Source organism: Elgaria multicarinata, chromosome 20 (genome assembly GCF_023053635.1).
Source record: "Elgaria multicarinata webbii isolate HBS135686 ecotype San Diego chromosome 20, rElgMul1.1.pri, whole genome shotgun sequence".
Classification (NCBI taxonomy): domain Eukaryota; kingdom Metazoa; phylum Chordata; class Lepidosauria; order Squamata; family Anguidae; genus Elgaria; species Elgaria multicarinata.
The window spans coordinates 12739828-12763862 of NC_086190.1; the positions used below are offsets into that span (position 1 = coordinate 12739828).

At 48.1% G+C, this 24035-nt stretch overlaps 1 protein-coding gene across 1 annotated transcript; it reads left to right on the top strand.

Moving 5' to 3' along the window:
- Positions 1–8736: 8736 nt before the first annotated feature.
- On the top strand, positions 8737–19851 carry LOC134411476 (C-signal-like). The gene is made up of 6 exons (XM_063145303.1): positions 8737–8880; positions 12097–12148; positions 14493–14680; positions 16072–16227; positions 18012–18122; positions 19738–19851. The coding sequence occupies exons 1-6, from the start codon at positions 8737–8739 to the stop codon at positions 19849–19851; spliced, it is 765 nt and encodes a 254-aa protein (XP_063001373.1).
- Positions 19852–24035: the final 4184 nt, after the last annotated feature.

Here is a 24035-nt window from a genome sequence, read left to right on the forward strand (position 1 = left end):
TTATGTCCACGGTCTAAAATCGCCTAGCCGCACCGCTGCCTACTTGTAGCAGCTCAAGGCATTGTGGGAAATTAAAATGGCCACTGGCTGAGGGCCTTCCGACACACTCTGTGTTGAAGCCTGTTAGGTCTTGTTCGCTTTGTTCTCCGTCCGTGAAATGTTACAGTTTATCTGGGGAATTATGCAGCGGTGACTCAGGAAAATAACACTGGGTGGTTTGTCTTTGCAACGGGGGACTGGCCCTCATTATATTAATTCTTTAATTCAAACCGTGGCTTATGCACCAGACGCCTGCATTATTGTTCAGTAGTACTCTTAGACGTGCTTATTATTAAGTGGCGTCAAGTGAAGTGAGAAGGAACAACGTTCTCAGACTTTCTGTTTCGCAAGCAGCTAAAGGTGTTTCTTTGAAGAGGGCCTGTTGGCTAGACAAGTCTTGCGTGCATCGTCGTCCTCTTCTGCATTTTATCCTCACAACATCCCTGTGAGGTAGGCTCGGCTGCATCAGGTTCCTGGCTGTTGTGCCTGACCCGGGCCAGGAGGTCTCATTGGATGGTGATGCTTCTGAGACCCTGCAGTCCAATGACTCAGAAGAACATAAGTGCCCTGCTGGATCAGACCAAGGGTCCATCTAGAACAGCACAGTGGCTGACCAGCCATCGGCCAGGGATGAACAAGCAGGACATGAGTGCAACAGCACCCTCCCGCCCATGTTCCCCAGCAACTGATGCACACAGGCTTATTGCTTTGGATACTGGACTCATCCTGACACAGCCAGTCCAAGCACCTCCAAGGGAAGCTATACCAGGTGGATACTGAAGCGTTCTGGATGAAGCCCCTGAGGACAAGGCATAGAATCTGAGGCGGAGAACGAGCGTCCACCTAACCCTAGAACATGCCGGGGCCAGAAGGCAGAGGCACGTCACCCGGAAGCGAAGCAATGCGCTCTACGTGGGGTTGCCCTTGAAGACTCTTCAGGAGTTGCTGCTTGTGAAATGTGCAGGGGGGCAGTTTGATAACAAGGATGAGAAGGTCTAAAATTCTGCGCCGCTTGCACTGGCTGACTGTATGTTTCCGAGCCTGATTCATTGCGCTGGTTTTGATCTATAAAGCCTTACACAGCGCCTATCCCAGCATGGACTACCCATGCAGATTCCAGCTGGACATCAGGAAAAACTTCCTGACTGTTAGAGCAGTACGACAATGGAATCAGTTGCCTGGTGAGGTTGTGGGCTCTCCCACACTAGAGGCATCCAAGAGGCAGCTGGACAAGCATCTGTCAGCGATGCTTTAGGGTGGATTCCTGCATTGAGCAGGGGGTTGGACTCGATGGCCTTGTAGGCCCCTTCCAACTCTGCTAGTCTATTATTCTACACTACGCTCATCATCTAAGGCCCCCCTCCAGCTGCCTCCTCCGAGGAAGGTTCGGAGAGCCGCAACAAGAGAGAGGGCCTTCTCAGTGGTGCCCCCACCCCAATATGAAATAAACTCAGCGAGGCCTGCCTGGCACCAACATTGTTGTCTTTTCGGTGGTGGGATAAGACCATCCCCTTCTCCCAAGCATTTAGCAGTGTTTGATCAGTTTTTCATCAGTTCATGGGACATTGTTTGGCTATGTGTATCCAAACAATGTTCTATGTTTGTAGCTAGACTGCTTTATACTATTCTCAATACCGTATTTTTAAGGGTATTTATAATTTCATATCTATCCCACCTTTTTTTCCTCCAAGGAACCTAAGACAGCATGCATCATAATCCTCTCCATTTCTATCCTCACAACAGCAACCCTGTGAGGTAGGCTGGGCTGAGAGCCTGTGTTTGGTCCAAAGTCACCCAGTGGGTTTCTATGGCTGAGTGGAGACTAGAACCCCGATCTCCCGACTCCCAGTCTGACACTCTAGCCCATTGGTTCCCAAAGTGGGTGGTAGGTGGGATTGCATAGGGGGGGCACTAAGAGGCAAGGGGGCAGCAGGGGGGCGTTCAAGGTGGTCTTTTCCAAGAAGCACCTCTCCAGGTCTTAAGACCCAGGGACATTTTTATGGGAGAAGGCAGTTTGGTCCCAAGCCATATAGGGAACGAATCCACACGTGTATTAATACCGTTTAAGAAGAGTCCTTTAACGGTGAATTGAAATGTTTCAAAAGCACCAAAACATTAATGAAGAGACATGCCCTGCTTCTTGTGCCCCGCCACGCCGGCTGCAAAACAGAGGCATTCGCTCTCTTTTCCCTCCCTCACTAGGCAAGCCTGTGGCAGGTGCTTTGGATTTTGAATAAATATTCAATTAATTGTTACTGTTTTGAATTTTATTGTTATCTTCTTTAGTGAGTCATTGAAAACCACTACTCTGAATAATGATTTTTATAGTGCAGGGTAGGGGGCACTGGGCATGAGTTTGTGGAACCAAGGGGGCGGTGACCTGAAAAAGTTTGGGAACCACTGCTCTAGCCACTACACCACACTGATTCTTTGTAAGCTTGAATCTTTGTAAACTCCTTACAAAGGGCTTTGGCTATTAGGCGGTATAGAAATGTAATAAATGAAAGGACGCTCGGGCTTCAAGAATCACAGTAAATCAGACTCCTCATGAGAAGGGCTCAGGTCTTTCTAGATCCCAGGTCTGATTCGGACTGATCGCCCTATACCAGACAGATTTGGTTTACAGCAACCGTGAGGTTTGCAGCTAAGCTCAGAAGCAACTGTGAGAACATCAGATGTTGAAGAACATCAGAAGAGCCCTGTTGGATCAGGCTGAGGGTCCATCATCCAGCACTCTGTTCACACAGAGGTCAGCCATGGACCAACAGACCAGGACATGGTGCAACAGCACCCTCCCACCCATGTTCCCCAGCAAGTGATGCGCACAGGCTTACTGCCTTGGATGACCATCAGGGCTAGTAGCCATTGATAGCCTTCTCCAGATTGGTTGGTTATATCAGCCACTTTGCTAATCAAAGTGTGCCAACGTTCCAGGCCTGGATCCGTTACACCACTGGACGGGCTTCTTCGAAAGAGGGGATTATTATTTTTTTTTGCACATTCTCAAAGGAAATCCGTTTTAGGAACGTCCTGCCAATTCAAAGGTGCGGAGCGTGTGCCCCTCCGGGTATTGTTGGACTGCACTTCCCATCAGCCCTCGCTAGCGTAACTAGTGGTGAGGGGAAATAGGAGTTCTAGTCCAACAATATCTGAAAGGCCAGAGATTTCCGGGGCCCCGCTCTAATTTGAATTCAGAAAGGCAAAACAAAAGCGCATTCTCCAGCTATCCAAACTGAAGATGGAGGAACACAGCTTGAAACAACAACCCATGGGAAACTGGGATAAAGCACTTGAAGAGTTGCATTCCTTGGGCTTATCTCTTCAGACACGTGCAGAAAGCCAGGCGTCGGCTTCCCTTCTGGAATTCGGTCAGGGGTCTTCCCGGAGCCTTCCCGGAGACGAAGCCCATGGTCTAAACCGTCTCCGCTTGAGAATTAGTACCTGGCACAGAGCGGAAAGGGTGCCTCGTGCCAATTCTCAGAGCGGGTAAACATTTCAAAGGTCATGAGCATCAAGATAATCTTTTGATGTGCAGCAAGTTGAAGGAAGGGGACAGGAGGCATGGGGAGTATTCCTGGAATTGCTGAGGTGTGTGGAACGGGATAAAAACAGTGGGAGGCCAAGACAAGGCGGTGTGGTGATTTTGCCCGGAGAAATGGCCAGGCGGCTTAGTGAGTTCTCACAGCCCTGTCCCGTGTACAAATATATGTCAATATCATGATCATATTATGCATAGTATAGTCAATTGTATAGTATATGCATCATATAGTCAACCTCCAAATTAGATTACTGCAATGCCCTCTACGTGGGGCAGCCTTTGAAGACGGTTCGGAAGCTGCAGCTTGTGCAAAATGCAGCGGCCAGATTGATAACTGGAACCAGAAGGTTTGAACATATAACACCGATTCTGGCCCGCTTGCATTGGCTGCCTATACGTTTCCGAGCCCAATTCAAGGTGCTGGTTTTAACCGATAAAGCCCTACATGGCTTGGGACCACCATACCTGACGGAACGCCTCTCCCGACATGAACCTACCCGTACCCTGCGCTCTACATTTAGGGTCCTCCTCTGAGGGAAGCTTGGAGGATGGGAACAAGGGAGAGGGCCTTCTCATTGGTGGCCCCCCAATTATGGAATGATCTCCTAGACGAGGCTCAGCTAGTGCCAACATTGTTATCTTTTTGGCACCAGGTTAAGACTTTTCTCTCAGGCAGTTAACAACATATGCTGAATTTTTTTAATTAACCCCAGAATGGTTTTTTTAATCGATGTTTTTAAATAGATATTGTTTTTATGCTTTTGATGGTTTAAAATTTTTGTATATCTGTTTTTAATGTTCATTGTTTTTAACTGGTATTAACATTTAAAGCCCTAAACGGCTTGGGGCCAGGTTATCTGAAGGAACGCCTCCTCCCATATGTACCTGCCCGGACCCTAAGGTCATCTTCAGGGGTCCTTCTCCGTGAGCCCCTGCCAAAGGAAGTGAGGCAAGTGGCTACCAGGAGGAGGGCCTTCTCTGCTGTGGCACCCCGGCTGTGGAATGAGCTCCCTAAGGAGGTTCGCTTGGCACCTACATTATATGCTTTTAGACGCCAGGTGAAGACCTTTTTATTCTCCCAACATTTTAACTTGGTGTTTTAAATTTGCAATTTTGCATTGCTGCTGTTTTTATCAGGTTGAGATTTTATATTGTATTTTAGATTATGGTTTTATACTGTGGTTTTATACTTTGAATGGTTTTAATTTTTGTGAACCGCCCAGAGAGCTCCGGCTATTGGGCAGTATAGAAATGTAATAAATAAATAAATAAATAAATAAATAAATAAATAAATAAACTTTTGTAAACTGCCCAGAGAGCTTTGGCTATGGGGCAGTATATAAATGTAATAAAATAAATAAATGCAAGAAACAGCTTTTAGAAGGCTTCAGGTAGCCGAAGTAGGCCTCCTCAGTAGCAAAACTTTCTGACCGTTCCCTCACCTTTTGCCTCTACTCTCAGTGATAAGAGTGTTATCTCATCTCTTAACCTGGGAGCCTTTTTTCCCTTCGCTTGGGAACGTTTGGCTCTCTAAAGGAAACAGCTCATCCCATTCCCAGGGCAGGGCAAAATGTCTTGAAGATCTATATAACCTTGAGAACAAAGGAATTTAGCCGGTCTAGCTTCAGGACGAGTTGTGAACCGACCTGGAGAATCTGCTTCAGCCCGTTGGACAGGCGTTCCGTATGTCGTGGGGACCCTGGCATACAACCAGATGGAAAACGGCTTTGTACCCTGAAGGGTCGTGAGCTTTCTTTGCTTATTCTTTCTACCTCCATATACAGTCGTGTGAAAAAGAAAGTACACCCTCTTGCAATTGTATGATTTCACATATCAGGACATAATAACAATCATCTGTTCCTTAGCAGGTCTAAAAATTAGGTAAATACAACCTCAGATGAACAACAATACATAACATATTATACCGTGTCATGATGTATTTAACAGAAATAAAGCCAAAATGGAGAAGCCATGTGTGAAAAAGTAAGCACACCTTATGATTCAATAGCTTGTAGAGCCACCTTTAGCAGCAATAACTTGAAGTAATCGTTTTCTGTATGACTTTATCAGTCTCTCACATCCACATCGTTGTGGAGGAATTTTGGCCCACTCTTCTTTACAACGTTGCTTCAGTTCATTGAGGTTTGAAGGCATTTGTTTATGCACAGCTCTCTTAAGGTCCCGCCACAGCATTTCAATCGGGTTGAGGTCTGGACTTTGACTGGGCCATTGCAACACCTTCTTTTCTTTTTCAGCCATTCTGTTGTAGATTTGCTGGTGTGCTTGGAAATCATTATCCTGTTGCATGACCCAATTTTGGCCAAGCTTTAGCTGTCGGACAGATGGCCTCACATTTGACTCTAGAATCCTTTGGTATACAGAGGAGTTCATGGTTGATTCAATGACTGCAAGGTTCCCAGGTCCTGTGGCTGCAAAACAAGCCCAAATCATCATCCCTCTACCACCGTGCCTGACAGTTGGTATGAGGTGTGTGCTGATATGCTGTGTTTGGTTTTCGCCAAACGTGGCGCTGCGCATTATGGCCAAACATCTCCACTTTGGTCTCGTCTCTCCAAAGGACATTGTTCCAGAAGTCTTGTGGTTTGTTCAGATGCAACTTTGCAAACCTAAGCCATGCTGCCACATTCTTTTTAGAGAGAAGAGGCTTTCTCCTGGCAACCCTTCCAAACAAACCATTCTTGTTCAGTCTTTTTCTGATTGTACTGTCACGAACTTTAACATTTAACATTGTCTTCATAACCCGAGATCTTTGGGGTTGAGTGAAGTTATCAGCCCGCGAGGGTGCGTGCGAAAGCCCCTTCCCACACGGACGGCTGAGCATTCCAGAACCATCAGGAATGAAGTCAGCCATGGCCATCATCAGTTGAGCGCCGTCACGGGGGCATTTGCTTCCTGGGGCAATATCAATTACAGGCCCGCTGACCCTTGATGAAATCGGAGGTGCCTGGAATTCAGTCAATGGGTCATTGCTCGCCGAGGAAATTAAGGCTGCGGATGAACGAGTCAATGGGCACGCTTGGAACGAGCCACATCTGGCGGAAGAGGAGAAAAAGGAACCAAATGCCCTTCCCCCCACCATTGGCCCCATTCCAGGGGAGCTGGTGCTTCGTAGGAGTTAGGAGCCAGAATCTCTGTAGCCCGTGGATAAAGCCCGTGCAGAAGGTCCCAGCCAGATAGAACAGGAATGTGGGGGGGGGGGGGTAGGCTGGGGAGTTGCATTCCCTTGGGGGTAATCTATCAGGGGCACCCGCCTATCAATAAGGCTAAGAGCTGAAGCCAAGGGGGTGGGGTGGGGCGGGGCAGGGTGGGGCCTTTTCTCTCTCTTTGACACTTCCTCCTTTCTCTCTCATTCACACATATGCACCCTCTCTCACCCCTCTCTCTCTGACACTCCCTTTTCTCCCCTCCTCTCTCTCTCTCTCTCTCTCTCTCTCTCTCTCTCTCACACACACACACACACACACACACACACACACACACTTCTCTCTAGAACACCTCTTCCCCCTCCCTCTCTCTCGGACACCCCCTTCTCTCTCTCAAACACCCCCTTCTCTCTCTCTCTCTCTCAGACACCCCCTTCTCTCTCTCTCTCAGACACCCCCTTCTCTCTCTCTCTCAGACACCCCCTTCTCTCTCTCTCTCTCTCTCTCTCTCTCTCTCTCTCTCGGACACCCCCTTCTCTCTCTCTCTCTCAGACACCCCCTTCTCTCTCTCTCTCAAACACCCCCTTCTCTCTCTCTCTCTCTCTCTCTCTCTCTCTCTCTCAGACACCCCCTTCTCTCTCTCTCTCTCTCTCAGACACCCCCTTCTCTCTCTCTCTCTCTCTCTCTCTCTCGGACACCCCCTTTTCTCTCTCTCTCTCTCTCGGACACCCCCTTCTCTCTCTCGGACACCCCCTTCTCTCTCTCTCTCTTGGACACCCCCTTCTCTCTCTCAAACACCCCCTTCTCTCTCTCTCTCTCTCTCTCTCAGACACCCCCTTCTCTCTCTCAAACACCCCCTTCTCTCTCTTGGATACCCCCCCTCTCTCTCTCTCGGACACCCTGTCTCTCTCTCACACTCTCAAACACACACACACACACACTTTAGAACTCCACTTTCCACACTCACCCCGTCTCTCTCTCTCTCTGGCACCTCTTTTCTCTGTGTCTGTCTTTAAGACACCCCGTTCTCTCTCTCTCCCCCATGGGCACACCCCCTCTCTCTTTCAGACACCCCCTTTTCTCTCCCTCCCTTGCTTATTTAACATTGTCTGTATTGTATATGTACATGTAATCTTTAGGCTGCTAGGTAATAAAGCATTCCATTTTTCTCCCACGTGTGTTGCTTCTGAAATCCGAACCTCTGGTTAGTTGGTAAGACCAGCTGTTGCAACAAGGTAAAGCCGCAAGTGCTGCTATTATTTATTTATTTATTTATTTATATAGCACCATCAGTGTACATGGTGCTGTACAGAGTGCTTCCTTTAACCAGCTGGAGTCAACAAATCAATCATATTAGAAAGATCCAATGTGATTCATATTTTCAGTCCTTCTGCTTTTGAGCGCTGTTCTTTCACACAGGTAAGGGCAGAGAACCCCGATTCGCATCCCAGGTGACAGACCTGCCCGAAACAACATTCAAAAGCCCAGCCACCGGAAAGACCGGTCTTATTAACTGGAGTACCATTTGCAAAGCTAACGATGCAATGGATTTCATGGAAGGAAAAGGCCTGGCTTGGCACAGGCAGTCCATCGGCAAAACCGTCGCCACTTTTCACGCAAGGTTCAGAGCCGCCGGTAGCAAAACTCTTTCACCCTGATGGGATACAGCGTTTGGGCAGGGGGTTGGACTAGATGGCCTTGTAGGACTCTTCCAACTCGACTGTTCTATGAGTTTCCAACAGAAACCAAAGGGACACTTTTGGATGGATGGAGCGGCCCTGTTGACTGAACGAGGGAGGGGGACACCACCACCTGGGCTGCTCTTGCGAAGAGAGAGTGGCCTGGGAGGTAAGGGGCGTGGCATGGGAGGAGAGGGGGCGTGGCCTCGTCCTTTAAAAGCCGCCCGCAGCTCTTGCAGGACGGATTCAAGAGAGCACGTCCCTCCCGTCTAGCAAACAAGGATCTCTCTCCTCTCTCTTTCTCTCTCTCTTTGCAATGGCCCAGCATTCACAGTGCCGCTCCGTGCTCATCACAGGCACCAACCGTGGCATCGGCTTGGGGCTAGTCCGGGGGCTCGCAGCCGCCTCCCCTTCGCCAGAATTGATCATCGCCACTTGCCGGTACCCGGACAAGGCGCAGGTAAAGCGGGAAGCCTCAGGTATACCCCCTCCCCCCCCCAAAGTCCAGGAGAGACCCTCCCAAGCCGTTTCCCCCCCTCCCTCCTCGCTCTTCCCCCAACCCGGCGCCCCCTAGGTGGGTTGAGACACAACTCCCATCAGCACGGGGGACGATGGGACCTGTAGTCCAGCCACCTGCAGGGTACCAGGTTGGGAAAAGCTGCTATATTTCTCCCTGTTAACTGCAGCTGTACACAAGTTTCGATCCTGGGAACAAGCAGGTCCCTAGGATTCCCTCCTCGCCCCTGATTTGAGGTGGTTTTTGGCGCGCCCCCCCCCCTCCACCGGCAGGGGTAGATCACCTTCTTAATTCTCCTCTTTCCCCCACCCCCCTCTCACACACACGCCCTCCGTTGCTCTAGTCATTTGAGAGCCGGTGACTCCAATTTTGGTGGGGCAGTGAATCCATTCGGAGTTTCAGTCGGAACTCTAAAGGAGCTATCGGTGGTGCTGAACCAATTTGGGGGGGGGGTCCAACCACGTGGGTAGTGCTTTTAGGGTTCTGGCTGCTGCTGCCTGAAACCCGGAGTGGATTCACAGCCCCACCGGAACCGGAGTCCCCAGCCTCCGCTGGCTTCTCCCCATCCTTTGATTGTACAATCACCGAACAGTAGACTTGGAAGGGGTCTATGAGGTCATCAAGTCCAACCCTCTGCTCAATGCAGGAATCCACCGCCACGTGCTCCCCCACATCTGTTCTTCACCCCTACCCCCATATCGGACCCATAGATAGTTCTGAAATCTTCTGAAATCTCTTCATTGGCTTCCAATTCACTCCAGAATCCAATATAAACTTCTCCTGCTGACCTTCAAAGCTCTTCACGGTCTAGCTCCTGCCTATCTCTCCTCTCTCATCTCACACTATTGCCCCACTCATGCTCTCCGCTCCTCTGATGCCATGCTTCTCGCCTGCCCAAGAACCTCCACTTCCCTTACTCGGCTTCGTCCTTTTTCTTCTGCTGCCCCTTACGCCTGGAATGCTCTTCCAGAACACTTGAGAACTACCAACTCAATCACAGCTTTTAAAACTCAGCTAAAAACTTTTCTTTTCCCTGTAGCCTTCAAATATTGAGTTTGTTCTGACTCTATACTGTTAGCTTCACCCTGCCCGGTGCCTATTTACACTTCCCTGTGCCTGTTTGCATTCTCTTTCCCTCCTTATTGTTTACTACAACTTTATTAGATTGTAAGCCTATGCGGCAGGGTCTTGCTATTTACTGTGTTATCTGTACAGCACCATGTACATTGATGGTGCTATATAAATAATAATAATAATAATAATTCTCAACCCCATCCCAATCCATGCAAGTTGAATATAAGGCTGATCTCTCTCCCTCTTGATCCACAGCTGTCCTTGCTCTCCCTGGGGGTGGGGATAGAGACTTTCTTTTGCAGTGTGTGGGGCGGGGGGGGGGCAGTGTTCCTGAACGGAATCCCCAATCCTCAACCCCTCCCACCTCGCATCTGAGCCAAATCCTAGGATCCCTGTAAATTTCTTTTAAAATAACCAAAGGAGAAGGACAGTGTGATCAACCCCCACAATTTGAACCCTGCAAGCCTTTCACCCCCATCCAGTCTGAATCTGCCCCCTACACAGAGACTGTAAATCGGGGATGGTCTTTCCAGCCGTTTTCTGACTCCCATACTCCACCACCACTGCCTATGCCAGCTAGGGTTTATCACCATATCATTCTCGTTTCCTCAAGCCGACAAGTCACGCTCCCAGTCCCTGGTGGGTTTCTTTCTAATTGTGTAGCCGTGGCTCCTTCTGTAAACTTTGTGGCGTCATACTGAGGAAGAATCTTCGAAACAGCAATTAGTACCGGACTACTGTTTATATAAAAGACGCTTCATGTGAATAGTTCACCATATGTATATTAGATTGTTGATATTGCAGGCTTTGTTGTGAATGTTAGTGTGAACATCTTATAAATATTGTTGATGTTCCTGTTCCTTAAGCATCTATAGTACTCACTGTTCCCTGGAGAACGTTCAACTTGATTTCGGTTATCTAAGAATTCCATGGCTTTTCTTAGACGTTTTGCAACATTTTCTTAGCAACTAGTAGCATAGGTTACTCTGGGCTCTTCTCTTCAACACTTCCAGAGCCAGGGTGCCACAGCAGAGAAGGCCCTCCTCCTGGTACCCACCTGCCTCACTTCCTTTGGCAGAGGCTCACGGAGAAGGATCCCTGAGGATGATCTTAGGGTTGGGGCAGGTACATATTCTGGCTTGCTTGCATTGGCTGCCTATATGTTCCCGAGCCCAATTCAAGGTGCTGGTTTTAACCTGTAAAGCCTTACACGGCTTGGGACCACAATACCTGATGGAACGCCTCTCCCGACATGAACCTACCCATACACTGTGCTCAACATCTAAGGTCCTCCTCCGAGTGCCTGCTCCGAGGGAAGCTCGGAGGATGGCAACAAGGGAGAAGACCTTTTCGGTGGTGGCCCCCCAATTATGGAATGATCTCCCCAACAAGGCTCGCTTGGTGCCAACATTGTTATCTTTTCGGCGCCAGGCCAAGACTTTTCTCTTCTCCCAGGCATTTAACAGCATTTAACAACATATGCTAAGTTTGTTTGCTTTTTAATGGACCCCAGAACGGCTGTCGTTTAAAATGGATACTGTTTTGCACTGTTGTTTTTATATTTTTGATGGTTTTAAATTTGTGTACTTTTTAATGTTTACTGTTTTAACTTTTGTACACCACCCAGAGAGCTTCGGCTATGGGGCGGTAGATAAATTTAATAAATAAATAAATAAATATGGGAGGAGGCGTTCCTTCAGATAGCCTGGCCCCAAGCCGTTTAGGGCATTGAATGTTAATACCAGCACTTTGAATCGGGCCTGGACCTGGACTGGCAGCCAATGAAGCTGGAAAAGGACTAGCGTGATGTGGTCTCATTCATTTTCCATCTCTGCCACCTCTACCACCACTCTCCACCTTGCAAATGAAGAATTTGTTTGCTCGTCCCTTTTTAATCTTCGGAACGCCTGGACGGGTTTGTGGTTTCCATCGCATGATGCAGTCCTCTTCTTTCTCCTGCCCTAGGCCACCGGGGCCGCCCTGCTTAGTAGCGAGATGGCTGGCGAACGCCGCCGATAAAGCGGATTTGGGCTGCTCAGGGCGGAATGGGTTTCACCACTCTTGGGTCTTGTCCTTGCTTTTCAGGAGCTGCACCAGCTCTGCAAACAGTATCGGAACATCAAGATCCTCCGGCTGGGTAAGCACAAGAGTGTCCCTTTTGTTTGAGTAGAGTAGACCTAGGGAGCTGCCTGACGCACGGTCATATCGTTGGCATGCTGTCTGCACCCGATCTACACCAAGCAGGATATAACACTTTTAAAACATTATGAGAACGGTATATGTAATGTGTCCTGGGCCTGAACAGTTGTCATAACCATTATAAACCATTATAAGCAGTCCTGCTGAAGGTTCTTTTTCCTGCCGCTGGCTGCATCCCCCACTGGGTGGTCCTGACACACCTTTTGCTGATACTCTGTTTCTTTCTCTCCCTTTCTGACGTGTGTGTGTGTGTGTGTGTGTGTGTGTGTGTGTGTGTGAGAGAGAGAGAGAGAGAGAGAGAGAGAGAGATGTAAAATCTCTCTTTCTGTGGGTCTGTGTATGTCTCCCCATCTCTCTCTGATATTCTTTTTTCTGACACCCCATCTCTCTCTCTCTCTCTCTCTGTGATGTGTGTGTGTTTCTGAATATGTGTGACATACCCTGTGTGTGTGTGTGTCTGATCCATCTCTCTCTGACACCCCATCTCTCTCTCTCTCTCACTTTCTTTCTCTCTGATGTGTGTGTGTTTCTGAATGTGTGCGACATACGCTGTGTGTGTGTGTGTGTGTGTGTGTGTGTGATCCATCTCTCTCTGACACCCCATCTCTCTCTCTCTCTCACTTTCTTTCTCTCTGATGTGTGTGTGTTTCTGAATGTGTGCGACATACCCTGTGTGTGTGTGTGTCTGATCCATCTCTCTCTGACACCCCATTCTCTCTCTCTCTCTCTCTCTCTCTCTCTCTCTCTCTCTCTCTCTCTTTCTTTCTTTCTTTCTCTCTGATGTGTGTGTGTTTCTGAATGTGTGTGACATACCCTGTGGGTGGGTGTCTGATCCATCTCTCTCTGACACCCCATTCTCTCTCTCTCTCTCTCTCTCTCTCTCTCTCTCTCTCTCTCTCTCTCTCTCTCTCTCTTTCTTTCTTTCTTTCTCTCTGATGTGTGTGTGTTTCTGAATGTGTGTGACATACCCTGTGGGTGGGTGTCTGATCCATCTCTCTCTGACACCCCATCTCTCTCTCTCTCTCTCTCTCTCTCTCTCTCTCTCTCTCTCTCTTTCTTTCTCTCTGATGTGTGTGTGTTTCTGAATGTGTGTGACATACCCTGTGTGTGTGTGTCTGATCCATCTCTCTCTGACACCCCATTTTCTCTCTCTCTCTTTCTTTCTCTTTCTTTCTCTCTGATGTGTGTGTGTTTCTGAATGTGTGTGACATACCCTGTGTTTGTGTGTCTGATCCATCTCTCTCTGACACCCCATTTTCTCTCTCTCTCTTTCTTTCTCTTTCTTTCTCTCTGATGTGTGTGTGTTTCTGAATGTGTGTGACATACCCTGTGTGTGTGTGTGAGCCATCTCTCTCTGACACCCCATTTCTCTCTCTCTCTCTCTGACGAGTGGGTATGACATACCCTATCTGTGTGTAGCTCATAAGAACATAAGAAGAGCCCTGATGGATCAGACCAAGGCTCCATCTAGTCCAGCACTCTGTTCACACAGCGGCCAACCAGCCGTTGGCCAGGGATGAACAAGCAGGACACGGTGCAACAGCACCCTCCCACCCACGTTCCCCAGCAACTGGTGCACACAGTCTGCATGCAGACGAAGGAAACCTGCTGGAATTCTCTTCTCTATACAGCTGTTAAAGATGCAGGAGCCCTGTCCTCCTTTCCATATGGTCACCCTTGGTTAAACGACACATGGGCTGTCATGCATGATTGGGGAGAGTAAGGGTGGCAACTTGTCTGTAAGTTGCTGAGTGTGTCATCGAAACCCAGAGTGCTGGGTTGTTCAGGGGCTTAACAACCCAGGTTTGTTGTTGAGTTAACCTACAAAACAGCCACTTGTGGGTTTCCAAATAAAAGTGGAAGTGGCCGGCACGCTTGCAGGCCATGCGTCTTCTTTTTCCCGCTCGTGCACGAAAGCCCATGGGTTGTTTAACTTGTGGGTTGTTGCGATGTGAGAACCGGCTCAAACCCTAAACGCAATTCCTAGATTTAAAAGAGGGCAGGGCACCTGCAGCTGTAACTGTTGTGATGAAGAGGGAATTTCACTAGGTTCTCCATATATACAAAGGACACCTGCTGAAATTCCCTTTTCAATACAACTGTTAAAGATACAGGAGCCCCAGTCCTCCTTTCCATAGGGTCACGCTACTTTTTGGGTTTCTGAAATATGGTCACCCAAAGTATAGTACTGAACAAGGCCTATCGTTCAAGCGCAACGGCCCCAGAGCATGTCCCTCTGCCTCCTTTCTCCTACCCCATGTTCCTCTCCTTCTCAAATCCAGACGTGGTTTCTGAAAACAGCATCAACGAAGTCGTCAAGGAAGTGGAAGGCATCGTCGGGCCTCAAGGACTGAACTGCCTGATCAACAATGCTGGCATCAATGTCTTGGCTTCACTGGACGAAGTCACTGCGGAAACCATGCTCACTGTCTACAAGACCAACACCGTTGCCCAGCTGATGGTCAGCAAAGTAAGGACACAGTGAGTAGTCCTCTCCTGCAGGCAACCAGGCAGGGGGTGTTTAAGCAAAGGTCATTTGCGAGGGTTGTGCAAGGCCCACCCGATCCGCTTCGATTCGCAACTTCCGAATTGGCTCTGATCCACCTTGGGCCTAGTCCAACTCGCTTCAGATGCAGATCTGAAGCAGGCTGGGTGGTGCGGGTTCCCGGGCATCTGGCCATCTGGGAGCACGTTGGACTCCTCACTGGCCCTCTCCCTGCTTGCCCACTTGCCCACCGCCTGACCCATCTGGCAGCCACCCATCCTCATAGAATCATAGAATAGCAGAGTTGGAATGGGCCTACAAGGCCATCGAGTCCAATCCCCTGCTCAATGCAGGAATCCACCCTAAAGCATCCCTGACAGAGGGTTGTCCAGCTGCCTCTTGAAGGCCTCTAGTGTGGGAGAGCCCACAATCTTCTTATGTAACTGGTTCCATTGTCGTACTACTCTAACAGTCAGGAAGTTTTTCCTGATGTCCAGCTGGAATCTGGCTTCCTTTAACTTGAGCCCGTTATTCCGTGTCCTGCACTCTGGGGGGATCGAGAAGAGATCCTGGCCCTCCTCTGTGTGACAACCTTTTAAGTATTTGAAGAGTGCTATCATGTCTCCCCTCAATCTTCTCTTCTCCAGGCTAAACAGGCCCAGTTCTTTCAGTCTCTCTTCATAGGGCTTTGTTTCCAGACCCCTGATTATTCTGGTTGCTCTCCTCTGAACACGCTCCAGCTTGTCTGTGTCCTTCTTGAATTGTGGAGCCCAGAATTGGACGCAATACCCTAGATGAGGCCTTACCAGGGCTTTTTAAGGACAGCTCTATTGTTTCCTAAATCTACTGTTCAAACTATAGCAGCCATAAAGGCCATTTGTGGACAGGTGGGGATAGTGGCTCAAAGAGTTTGGAGGGTGAGTGGGGAGGAACTGGGAACAGGGGTTGAATAGAGAGTCCAATGGACTCGAAGGCCCTTTCGACACCTAAGGATGATCCCAGGAAAATGTGGGGATCGTCCCTGCCTGCTCCCGGGATCCCTTGTGTGTCATTTGCATACACAGGGATGATCCCGGGACGATCCCGGGATAAATTGCTGGTATAGACATGCCCCAAGTCTGCCTCGTACCCAGGGACCCACACCATCCGACGCACTTCGGATGTCTGGATCTCGCTTCGGATCTGGATCCGAAGCAGGTTGGACCAGGCCCGAAGCCACCCGAAGGGGATCGGGGCGGATTCGCAAGCTCCAAATCAGCCTCCAAAGTGGATCGGGGAGTCTCTGCACAGCCTTAATTAAAATGCTGCCCTTCCCGTCTGTTCCTTGCACTTTACTTCCCTTCTCTCTCTCTCTCTCTCTTAAATTTCCCCTTTAGGCATTTCTCCCCCTTCTAAGGAAAGCTGCTCAGCAAAGCACCGGCATGGGGTGCCACCGAGCTGCCATCATCAACATGTCCTCGCGCTCGGCCTGCATGCAGTTTGTGGATGTCAATGACTTGGCCCTCGGGGTGTACCCTTACAGGATAGCCAAGGTATGTAGTCAAAGTAAACCATTGCCTTGGGATTGGGCAATAACATACAACAGTCCCTCTGAACTCTGGAGCAATCACAGGCAGGCTTGAAGGTTGCAGGATCTACTTGGTTTGTTTTCCTAGTACCCCAAAGTTTATTTATTTATTTAATTTATTTAAGGATTTTTATGCCGCCATTCAGCCAAAAAAGGCTCTCACGGCGGCTTACAAAAGTATTTCTTGACGGTCCCTGCCCACAGGCTTACAATCTAAAAGACATGACACAAAAGGAAAGGGGATTGGGAGGGAGGAGGAGGAGGGGGGAAAAGGAAAGCAAATTCAGGCACTACAATCTTAGTTGGAAAGTTCAGCAGTTACAGTTGACAGCAGGAGGGAGGGGGCTCTGAGCTGGAGCTGGACCCAGGCACGGTGGAGAGGTGCCTGGCTGCTGCTTCCTCCCTCACTGGTGGCCTCTCCAGAGACAGTTGGTAGCAGGAGGGAGGGGGCTCTCAGCTGGAGCTGGACCCAGGCACGGTAAAAAAAGTTAACCAACCAGTGTCAACTACAGGGCTCTTATGTTCTTAAGAGGGCAGAGCTAACTACCTACGGTATTCCTGAGAAGACTTCGCATATACAAGGACAAATCTCCGTCATATTGAGTACACGGGGCTGTCTATACGTGGGGCTGCCGATCTATGCTGCATATTATTTTCAATCCGTCTGACATCTTGGTATCTGTTTCGATACAATCTGAATGCATTTTAGAAACGAGTCCTTCTGAATTGGCCATCCGTTCCAATAACAAACCTTCAAATTGGGTCACATCCTTTCTCGTCACGCTTCGTTTTCCTAAAGGGTATTTGACGAAGAAGCATCCAATTTATTTGTATGCCCTGAAGCTTTTCTTCTGGTTTTGCTGCAGTGAAAGAGTATTTTTGTTGGTTTGTTCTAATCGAAATCTCTCGTCCTGCCGAACCTCTCGTATTTCCACTTTGCACGGTTGCTGTTGTTTACCCACGTAAGCAAAATTGGGAGGCAATGAATGGACGCGACGCATTCTGTGATTCTAATTTTCTGCACAAGTCCTATGGGGTGACTTTGGCCCAGTCGCTAAATCCCAGCCTAAGCCTACCTCGCTGGGTGGTTGTTTATGAGAAAACAGGAGAATCCAATATAGAACTTCCTGTGCTTCTTGCAGGAAGGCTGGGATGGTACATAAGGGCCATAGGGTTCTAACCATCCGCCCCTTGAAAGTAGGCTGCTCCTAGAACTATTACCTCTTCTCGATCCTCCCAGAGTGCAGGACACGGAATAACGGGCTCATGTGACACGAAGCCAGATTCCGGCTGGACATCAGGAAAAAAATCTTGACGGTTAGAGCAGTACGACAGTGGAACCAGTTACCTAGGGAGGTGGTGGGCTCTCCCACACTAGAGGCCTTCAAGAGGGATGCTTTAGGGTGGATTCCTGCATTGAGCAGGGGGTTGGACTCGATGGCCTTGTAGTCCAACTCTACAGAGTTGTAGTCCAGCGCTGCTATTCTATGATTCTTTCAGAAAGGTGTGTGTGTGTGTGTGTGTGTGTGTGTGTGTGTGTGTGAGAGAGAGAGAGAGAGAGAGAGAGAAAGGATTGATCTGTCTGGCTTCCAGTATGAGAGAGACAGAGGGAGGTGTGTTTAAAATAAACCTGTACGCTTGCATCTTGTTCCCAAATGGCAACTATCTTGTCAGTGTCAGCATGATCCCATGACCCAGATATTCTCTTGTCACCCTCCTTCTCCCCCACCCCACCATGGACCACCGAAGACGGCACTGAACATGGTGACGCGGTGCCTTGCGGCAGACTTGAAGTCGGATGGAATTCTCTGCATCTCTCTCCACCCAGGCTGGATCCAGACAGATATGGGAGGAAAGAAGGTCAGTGAAGTAAACAAACAAACAAACAAACCCTCTTTTATGTGGGCTCTTCCACACACCCGTTATGGCGGCATTAGCGTCCCGTCACCCTATTAGCAAAGTTCAGGGGTCAGGGCCATCCTTATTTGGGTGACCGCTGCCATGTTGCCAAAACCTGGTCTGATCTGCATAAGGTTTGCCTATCCTAATGCACATTTCCAGATACAAGTGAACGGCACTTTTTATGCTTTTATAACAAAAATTCAAACCCAAAACTCTAAAACGGGCCAAGAGAATGGAGCCCTCCATTTCCCTGGGATAACTGAGACCTCAGTTATGCTGGTTTTACATGCGGCCCCGGGATGATCCCAAGGACCGCGGGCGGTGTGGGTGCCCATCCCAGCTTCTTCCCTCTTCCCCGTGAGTAGCAGGGGTCATCATAGAATCATAGAATAGCAGAGTTGGAAGGGGCCTACAAGGCCATCTAGTCCAACCCCCTGCTCAAGGCAGGAATCCACCCTAAAGCATCCCTGACAGAGGGCTGTCCAGCTGCCGCTTGAAGGCCTCTAGGGTGGGAGAGCCCACAACCTCCCTAAAGGGAAGGAGCCAGGGTGGGGAGTGGGGTTGGGGCTTTTTGCTTTGTTTTTTCTTACCTTTTCATTTGGCGGCCGCAACAGGTGTGATGCCTGTTACACCGTGCGGCCTGTTTAGACTGAGGGAGACGATCCCGGAAGCAGGAACGTCCGGGATCGCCCCCTCCCCCTCCCTCTACACCCGTAGGTGCAGAAAGGGCCACAGAGCCAGGGAGCGAGCAGGCCGTGGCATCTCCTGCTCGAACTTCTCACCACCACCGTTGTCTGGACCAGGGTGAGTGGCAGGTGAACAAGCAGGTTGCCATGGTGAAGAGGAGGAGCAACTCTTGTCAGTGGACCCTTGCTGCTGGTGGGCTCTTGGCAGGCACCCCACCGTGCCTACCCTTGACTCTAGCCCTGATTGGGAGTCAGAGGAACTCTTTCTGCACATAAAAGAACCCACACAGGAGAGAAGCCATATAAACATATGGAATGTGGGGAAAGCTTCAGCTGTAGTGGGACCTTGAGTAGACATCAAAGAACCCGCACAGGGGAGAAACCATACACATGTGTGGAGGGTGGGGAAAGCTTCAGTCGTACGTTCACCCTTACTTCATATCAAAGAATTCACAGAGGTGAAAAACCATTCCTGTGTAAGGAGTGTGGAAAAAACTTCTGTCAAAAGCCTGACCTTTCTCAACATAAATGTATTCACAGAAGACAGACCCCACAGCAACAAATTTTAATACTGTTGTTTTTATGCTTTTTATGTTTTTAAACTTCGTATATTTGTATTTTAAGGCTCACTGTTTTTAACTGTTGTAAACCGCCCAGAGAGCTTCGGCTATGGGGCGGTATATAAATGCAATAAATAAATAAAATAAAATAAAAATAAAAATAACTGTTGCCAAACTCCTGCAAACCACCCTGAGATCTACCAGCAGCTCCTGATCAACCCATTAGTAGAACTGGCAGCAACAGTTGGGCGCTATCGCTCTGCTTTATTTTTGCTTGAAGGATGCTTCCGTTATGATACATTTGCTCTCCTTTCTTGCTCCTGCTAGGCACCCTTGAAGATCCAAGATACTATCCCCAGCATCCTTTCTGTTTTGGCTCAGCTTGGCGAAAAAGATAACGGCTCCTTCCTGGACTGGCAAGGGAAAACCTTACCCTGGTAGCAGTGGGGCATCGATTCCAGACGCCTCGAAAGACACCTGGATTTTTAGAACAAACGGGGTTGGGAGGCCAGCTGTGACTCCTCCCTTCTTTGTTGCAATATACTCATAGCAATAGCTGTAGTCAGAGCGGCCGTTTGCGAATTGCCAAAGAAGAGCAACATCACTGTTCCGAAAAAGGAACAGTGATTTGCATTGATATGCAATTATCTATAACACTCTCACCCTTGAGGGAAAACGATGTTACGTTCCCTGCTGACTTGTCCTGCCCGGTGCTGTTACAAAAACAAAAAGGCAACCTAAATTTATAGGCTAACTTGAACAAATGGATACACGCCAAATTAATTTTTTTGTCCATGGATGTCCTAAATGGGAGATGGGCAGTGTCTTCTAGGATCAAACCAAACCTTGCACTGGCAATTATGTACTCATCACCCATTGAAATCTCCCACGACGATCTTTAAAGATGTAAGGAATTGTCGATTAATTGTTTCCAGGTGGTACTCTAAAGTACATACTTCTCTGCATTAATATTTGCAGGTACTAATTAATATGTATACATGCAAATTTAGAAATGATTATAGTTTCAATAGAAATGCAGTCCATCTCACCATAGTGAGAGAGACTGTGACCTGTGTCTGTCTGATCAGCCTGCTAACTGTAGAAGGGCACATTGATGTCTGGTGCCCATTGGGGTTGGTAAGGCAGAGGACAGAGGACTGTCCTATGTAAAAGGGGCCACTTGGCCAGCCAAACTGTAGCATGATGAATTTTGAAAGCTTATCTTTGTTGCTGTTCTTCTCGCCAATGGTTCCTTAAGTACCTTTAAGGTCCTCCTCCACGTGCCTCCTGTGAGGGCGGCAACAAGGGAGAGGGCCTTCTCGGTCCTGGCCCCCGCAATTATGGAACGATCTCCCTGACAAGGCCTGCCCGGTGCCAACATTATCTTTTCGACACCGGGCCAAGACTTTTCTCTTTCCCCAAGCATTTGGCAGCACGTGATGAGTTTCAATCGATCCTGGATTACTTTTGTGGTTTGGCCTAGCAGCTCAAGTTGTTTTTAGATACACACCCTCTCTGTGTATATTGTCTGTTTGTGAGCTTTTTATGCTTCACAATTGTTCGTATTGTATTTTTAACGTTTTTTTTAACTTTTGTAAACCACCCAGACAGCTTCAGCTATGGGGTGGTATAGAAATGTAATAAATAATGATGCTGACAATGACGATGATGCTACTTTTAAAGAAACACAGCTTTCTACCTTGTGTCTCGGAAAAGCCAACACATATGTCTTTTTCTTTTCCATAACCAGAGTTCCTTTGGGAACCGTAAGAACTTAAGAAGTGCCCTGATGCTGGATCAGACCGAGGGTCCATCTAGTCCAGCACTCTGTTCAAACAGTGGCCAACCAGATATCAACCAGGGAACTACAAGCAGGACATGGGTGCAACAGCACCCTCCCACCCATATGCCCCAGCTACCGGTGCGCGCAGGCTTACTGTCTTGAATCATAGAATCATAGAATCATAGAATAGCAGAGTTGGAAGGGGCCTACAAGGCCATCGAGTCCAACCCCCTGCTCAATGCAGGGGGGTTGGACCTGTGCTACCTGTGCTACCTCAATACTGGAGGTAGCACAGCCATCGGGGTTAGTTGTAAGGCAACTCTGTTTTACTGAGCATAATACAGCTGTATGGAGAGAGTCCTACAGACAAAGAACTTCTCAACCGGCAGGGTGAAAAGCAGGTCTATTTATACACAGTCACATCTTAACTAATTAGCAGTCAGCAAAGTTCTAAAGCAAAACAGAGACAGATCAAAGAAAACTTTATTGTACCTGATCAACAAATGTCCCGTAACTCTTCTGGCAATGTCAGATTGACCTGGATTGTCCTCCTTATCTAGGCTGACCATATAAAAAGGAGGACAAGGCTCCTGTATCTTTAACAGTGGCATAGAAAATTGGATTTCAGCAGGTGTCATTTGTATGCATATCGCACCTGGTGAAATTTCCTCTTCATCTCAACAGTTAAAGCTGCAGGAGCTATACTAGAGTGGCCAGATTGAAAAGAGGGCAGGGCTCCTGCAGCTTTAACTGTTGTGATGAAGAGCGAATTCACCAGGTTCCCCATATATACAAATGAATCCTGCTAAAATTCCCTTTTCAATACAACTGTTAAAGATACAAAAGCCCTGTCCGCCTTTTCATAGGGTCACTCTACCTTATCAAGTTAGATTAGTTGTCTTCTACTATATCAAGAGGCCTTGTCAGTTAGAAATTCTAGTTAAGCATTTCCTTGCTGATATAACAGTTTCGGCATTACAGCACATACAGGCACATTCATCATTCCAATCCCATCATGCAGTTCACTTACAAGAACCAAACTACATACAGAGCAGGTATATCAAGGCTTCTGGCTTTGTTTTCTCACCCACCTCTGCCATAGGACAAGGGTGGGGAAATGTTTTTAAGCCCGAGGGCTACATTGGCCTGGACAAGCACACATTGGGGGAAAGCAGTAGGCAGAACCAACGGATGTGGGTTCAATTGCTACTCCGAACTGGAGTAGACACAGTGAATCGGTGGGAACTCGGTAGGTCCCCATTTCTCTAAGTTACATTGCTTCAATGTGCCTGCTCTGGTGGGTACTAGCAATTGGACTGGTGATCTGACCTGATTCTGTGACAGCCAGAGGTGCAGCATGAGATACTGCTAGATCCAGAATTCAGCCCACTGGGAATCTGAGTGCCAAAAGCGTTGACTTCCTTTCAGAACTGCTGCAAATTGCACAGTTCTTTCGCGGTTCCCTGCCACAATGCCAGTGTGGACGGCGTGAGAAATGTACAACCAAGACATGATCGAAGTGGCACCCTCCTCGTTCCTTAGCAATTGGTATTTAGTGGCAAACCGAATCTGATACTGATGGTAATTAATATACGGTCACCATGACTAATAGCCATCGATAGGATTACCCTGTACGCGGTACTATGTTGATTAGCTTGAATCTAGGACTGTCTGTAGAATCTAGAAATGGATCTAGCAAATCAGCTTCTAAGGTTATCTAGGGAGTCCTGGGCATTGGTGAAATTTGAACTCAAGACTTTTGCATTCAGGGGGGCATATACCAACAAGGCAATTTCTTTATTAATGCACACACACACCAAATTTACTGCAATACAGGAACGTATTGGAAACAATACAGGAACGTATTGGAAACAATACAGGAACGTATTGGAAACAATACAGGAATGTATTGGAAACAATACAGGAATGTACTGGAAACAAAGCCCTATGAAGAGAGACTGAAAGAACTGGGCATGTTTAGCCTGGAGAAGAGAAGATTGAGGGGAGACATGAGAGCACTCTTCAAATACTTAAAAAGTTGTCGCACAGAGGAGGGCCAGGATCTCTTCTCGATCCTCCCAGAGTGCAGGACACGGAATAATGGACTCAAGTTAAAGGAAGCCAGATTCCAGCTGGACATCAGGAAAAACGTCCTGACTGTTAGAGCAGTGCGACAATGGAATCAGTTACCTAGGGAGGTTGTGGCCTCTCCCACACTAGAGGCCTACAAGAGGCAGCTGGACAGGCATCTGTCAGGGATGCTTTAGGGTGGATTCCTGCATTGAGCAGGGGGTTGGACTCGATGGCCTTGTAGGCCCCTTCCAACTCTACTATCTATGATTCTATGATAATCCAAGGTAATATCACCACCATCTTCTGGACCCTGTCATATTTAGTGCCAGGGTAACTAAAATAACCCTTTGCTACTATGGCACTCTGGAAACTTGAAGGCATAACATGTTTTGCATTGCTGCTGTTTTTATCTGGTTGACCTTTTATATTGTGTTTTATATTATGGTTTTATACTGTTGGTTTATACTTTGAATGGTTTTAATTTTTGTGAACCGCCCAGAGAGCTCCGGCTATTGAGAGGTATAGAAATGTAATAAATAAAAATAAATAAATAAATATGTTAGCCTTCCATTCAAACAAAAGGGATTTCAAGTGATTCTGTTTGAAATATCTCAGCATCTCAGGCTAGGCCTTCCTCTCCAGAGGTTAAGATGGAGATTGCTGACTCTTTGACAGACAGATATCGGGAGTCTGTGAACTCTCTTCCCTGCCTAGCTGAATTCTTAGCCCTTGGTCTGCTCTTCTGCCTTCTGTAGGGTGACTATATGAA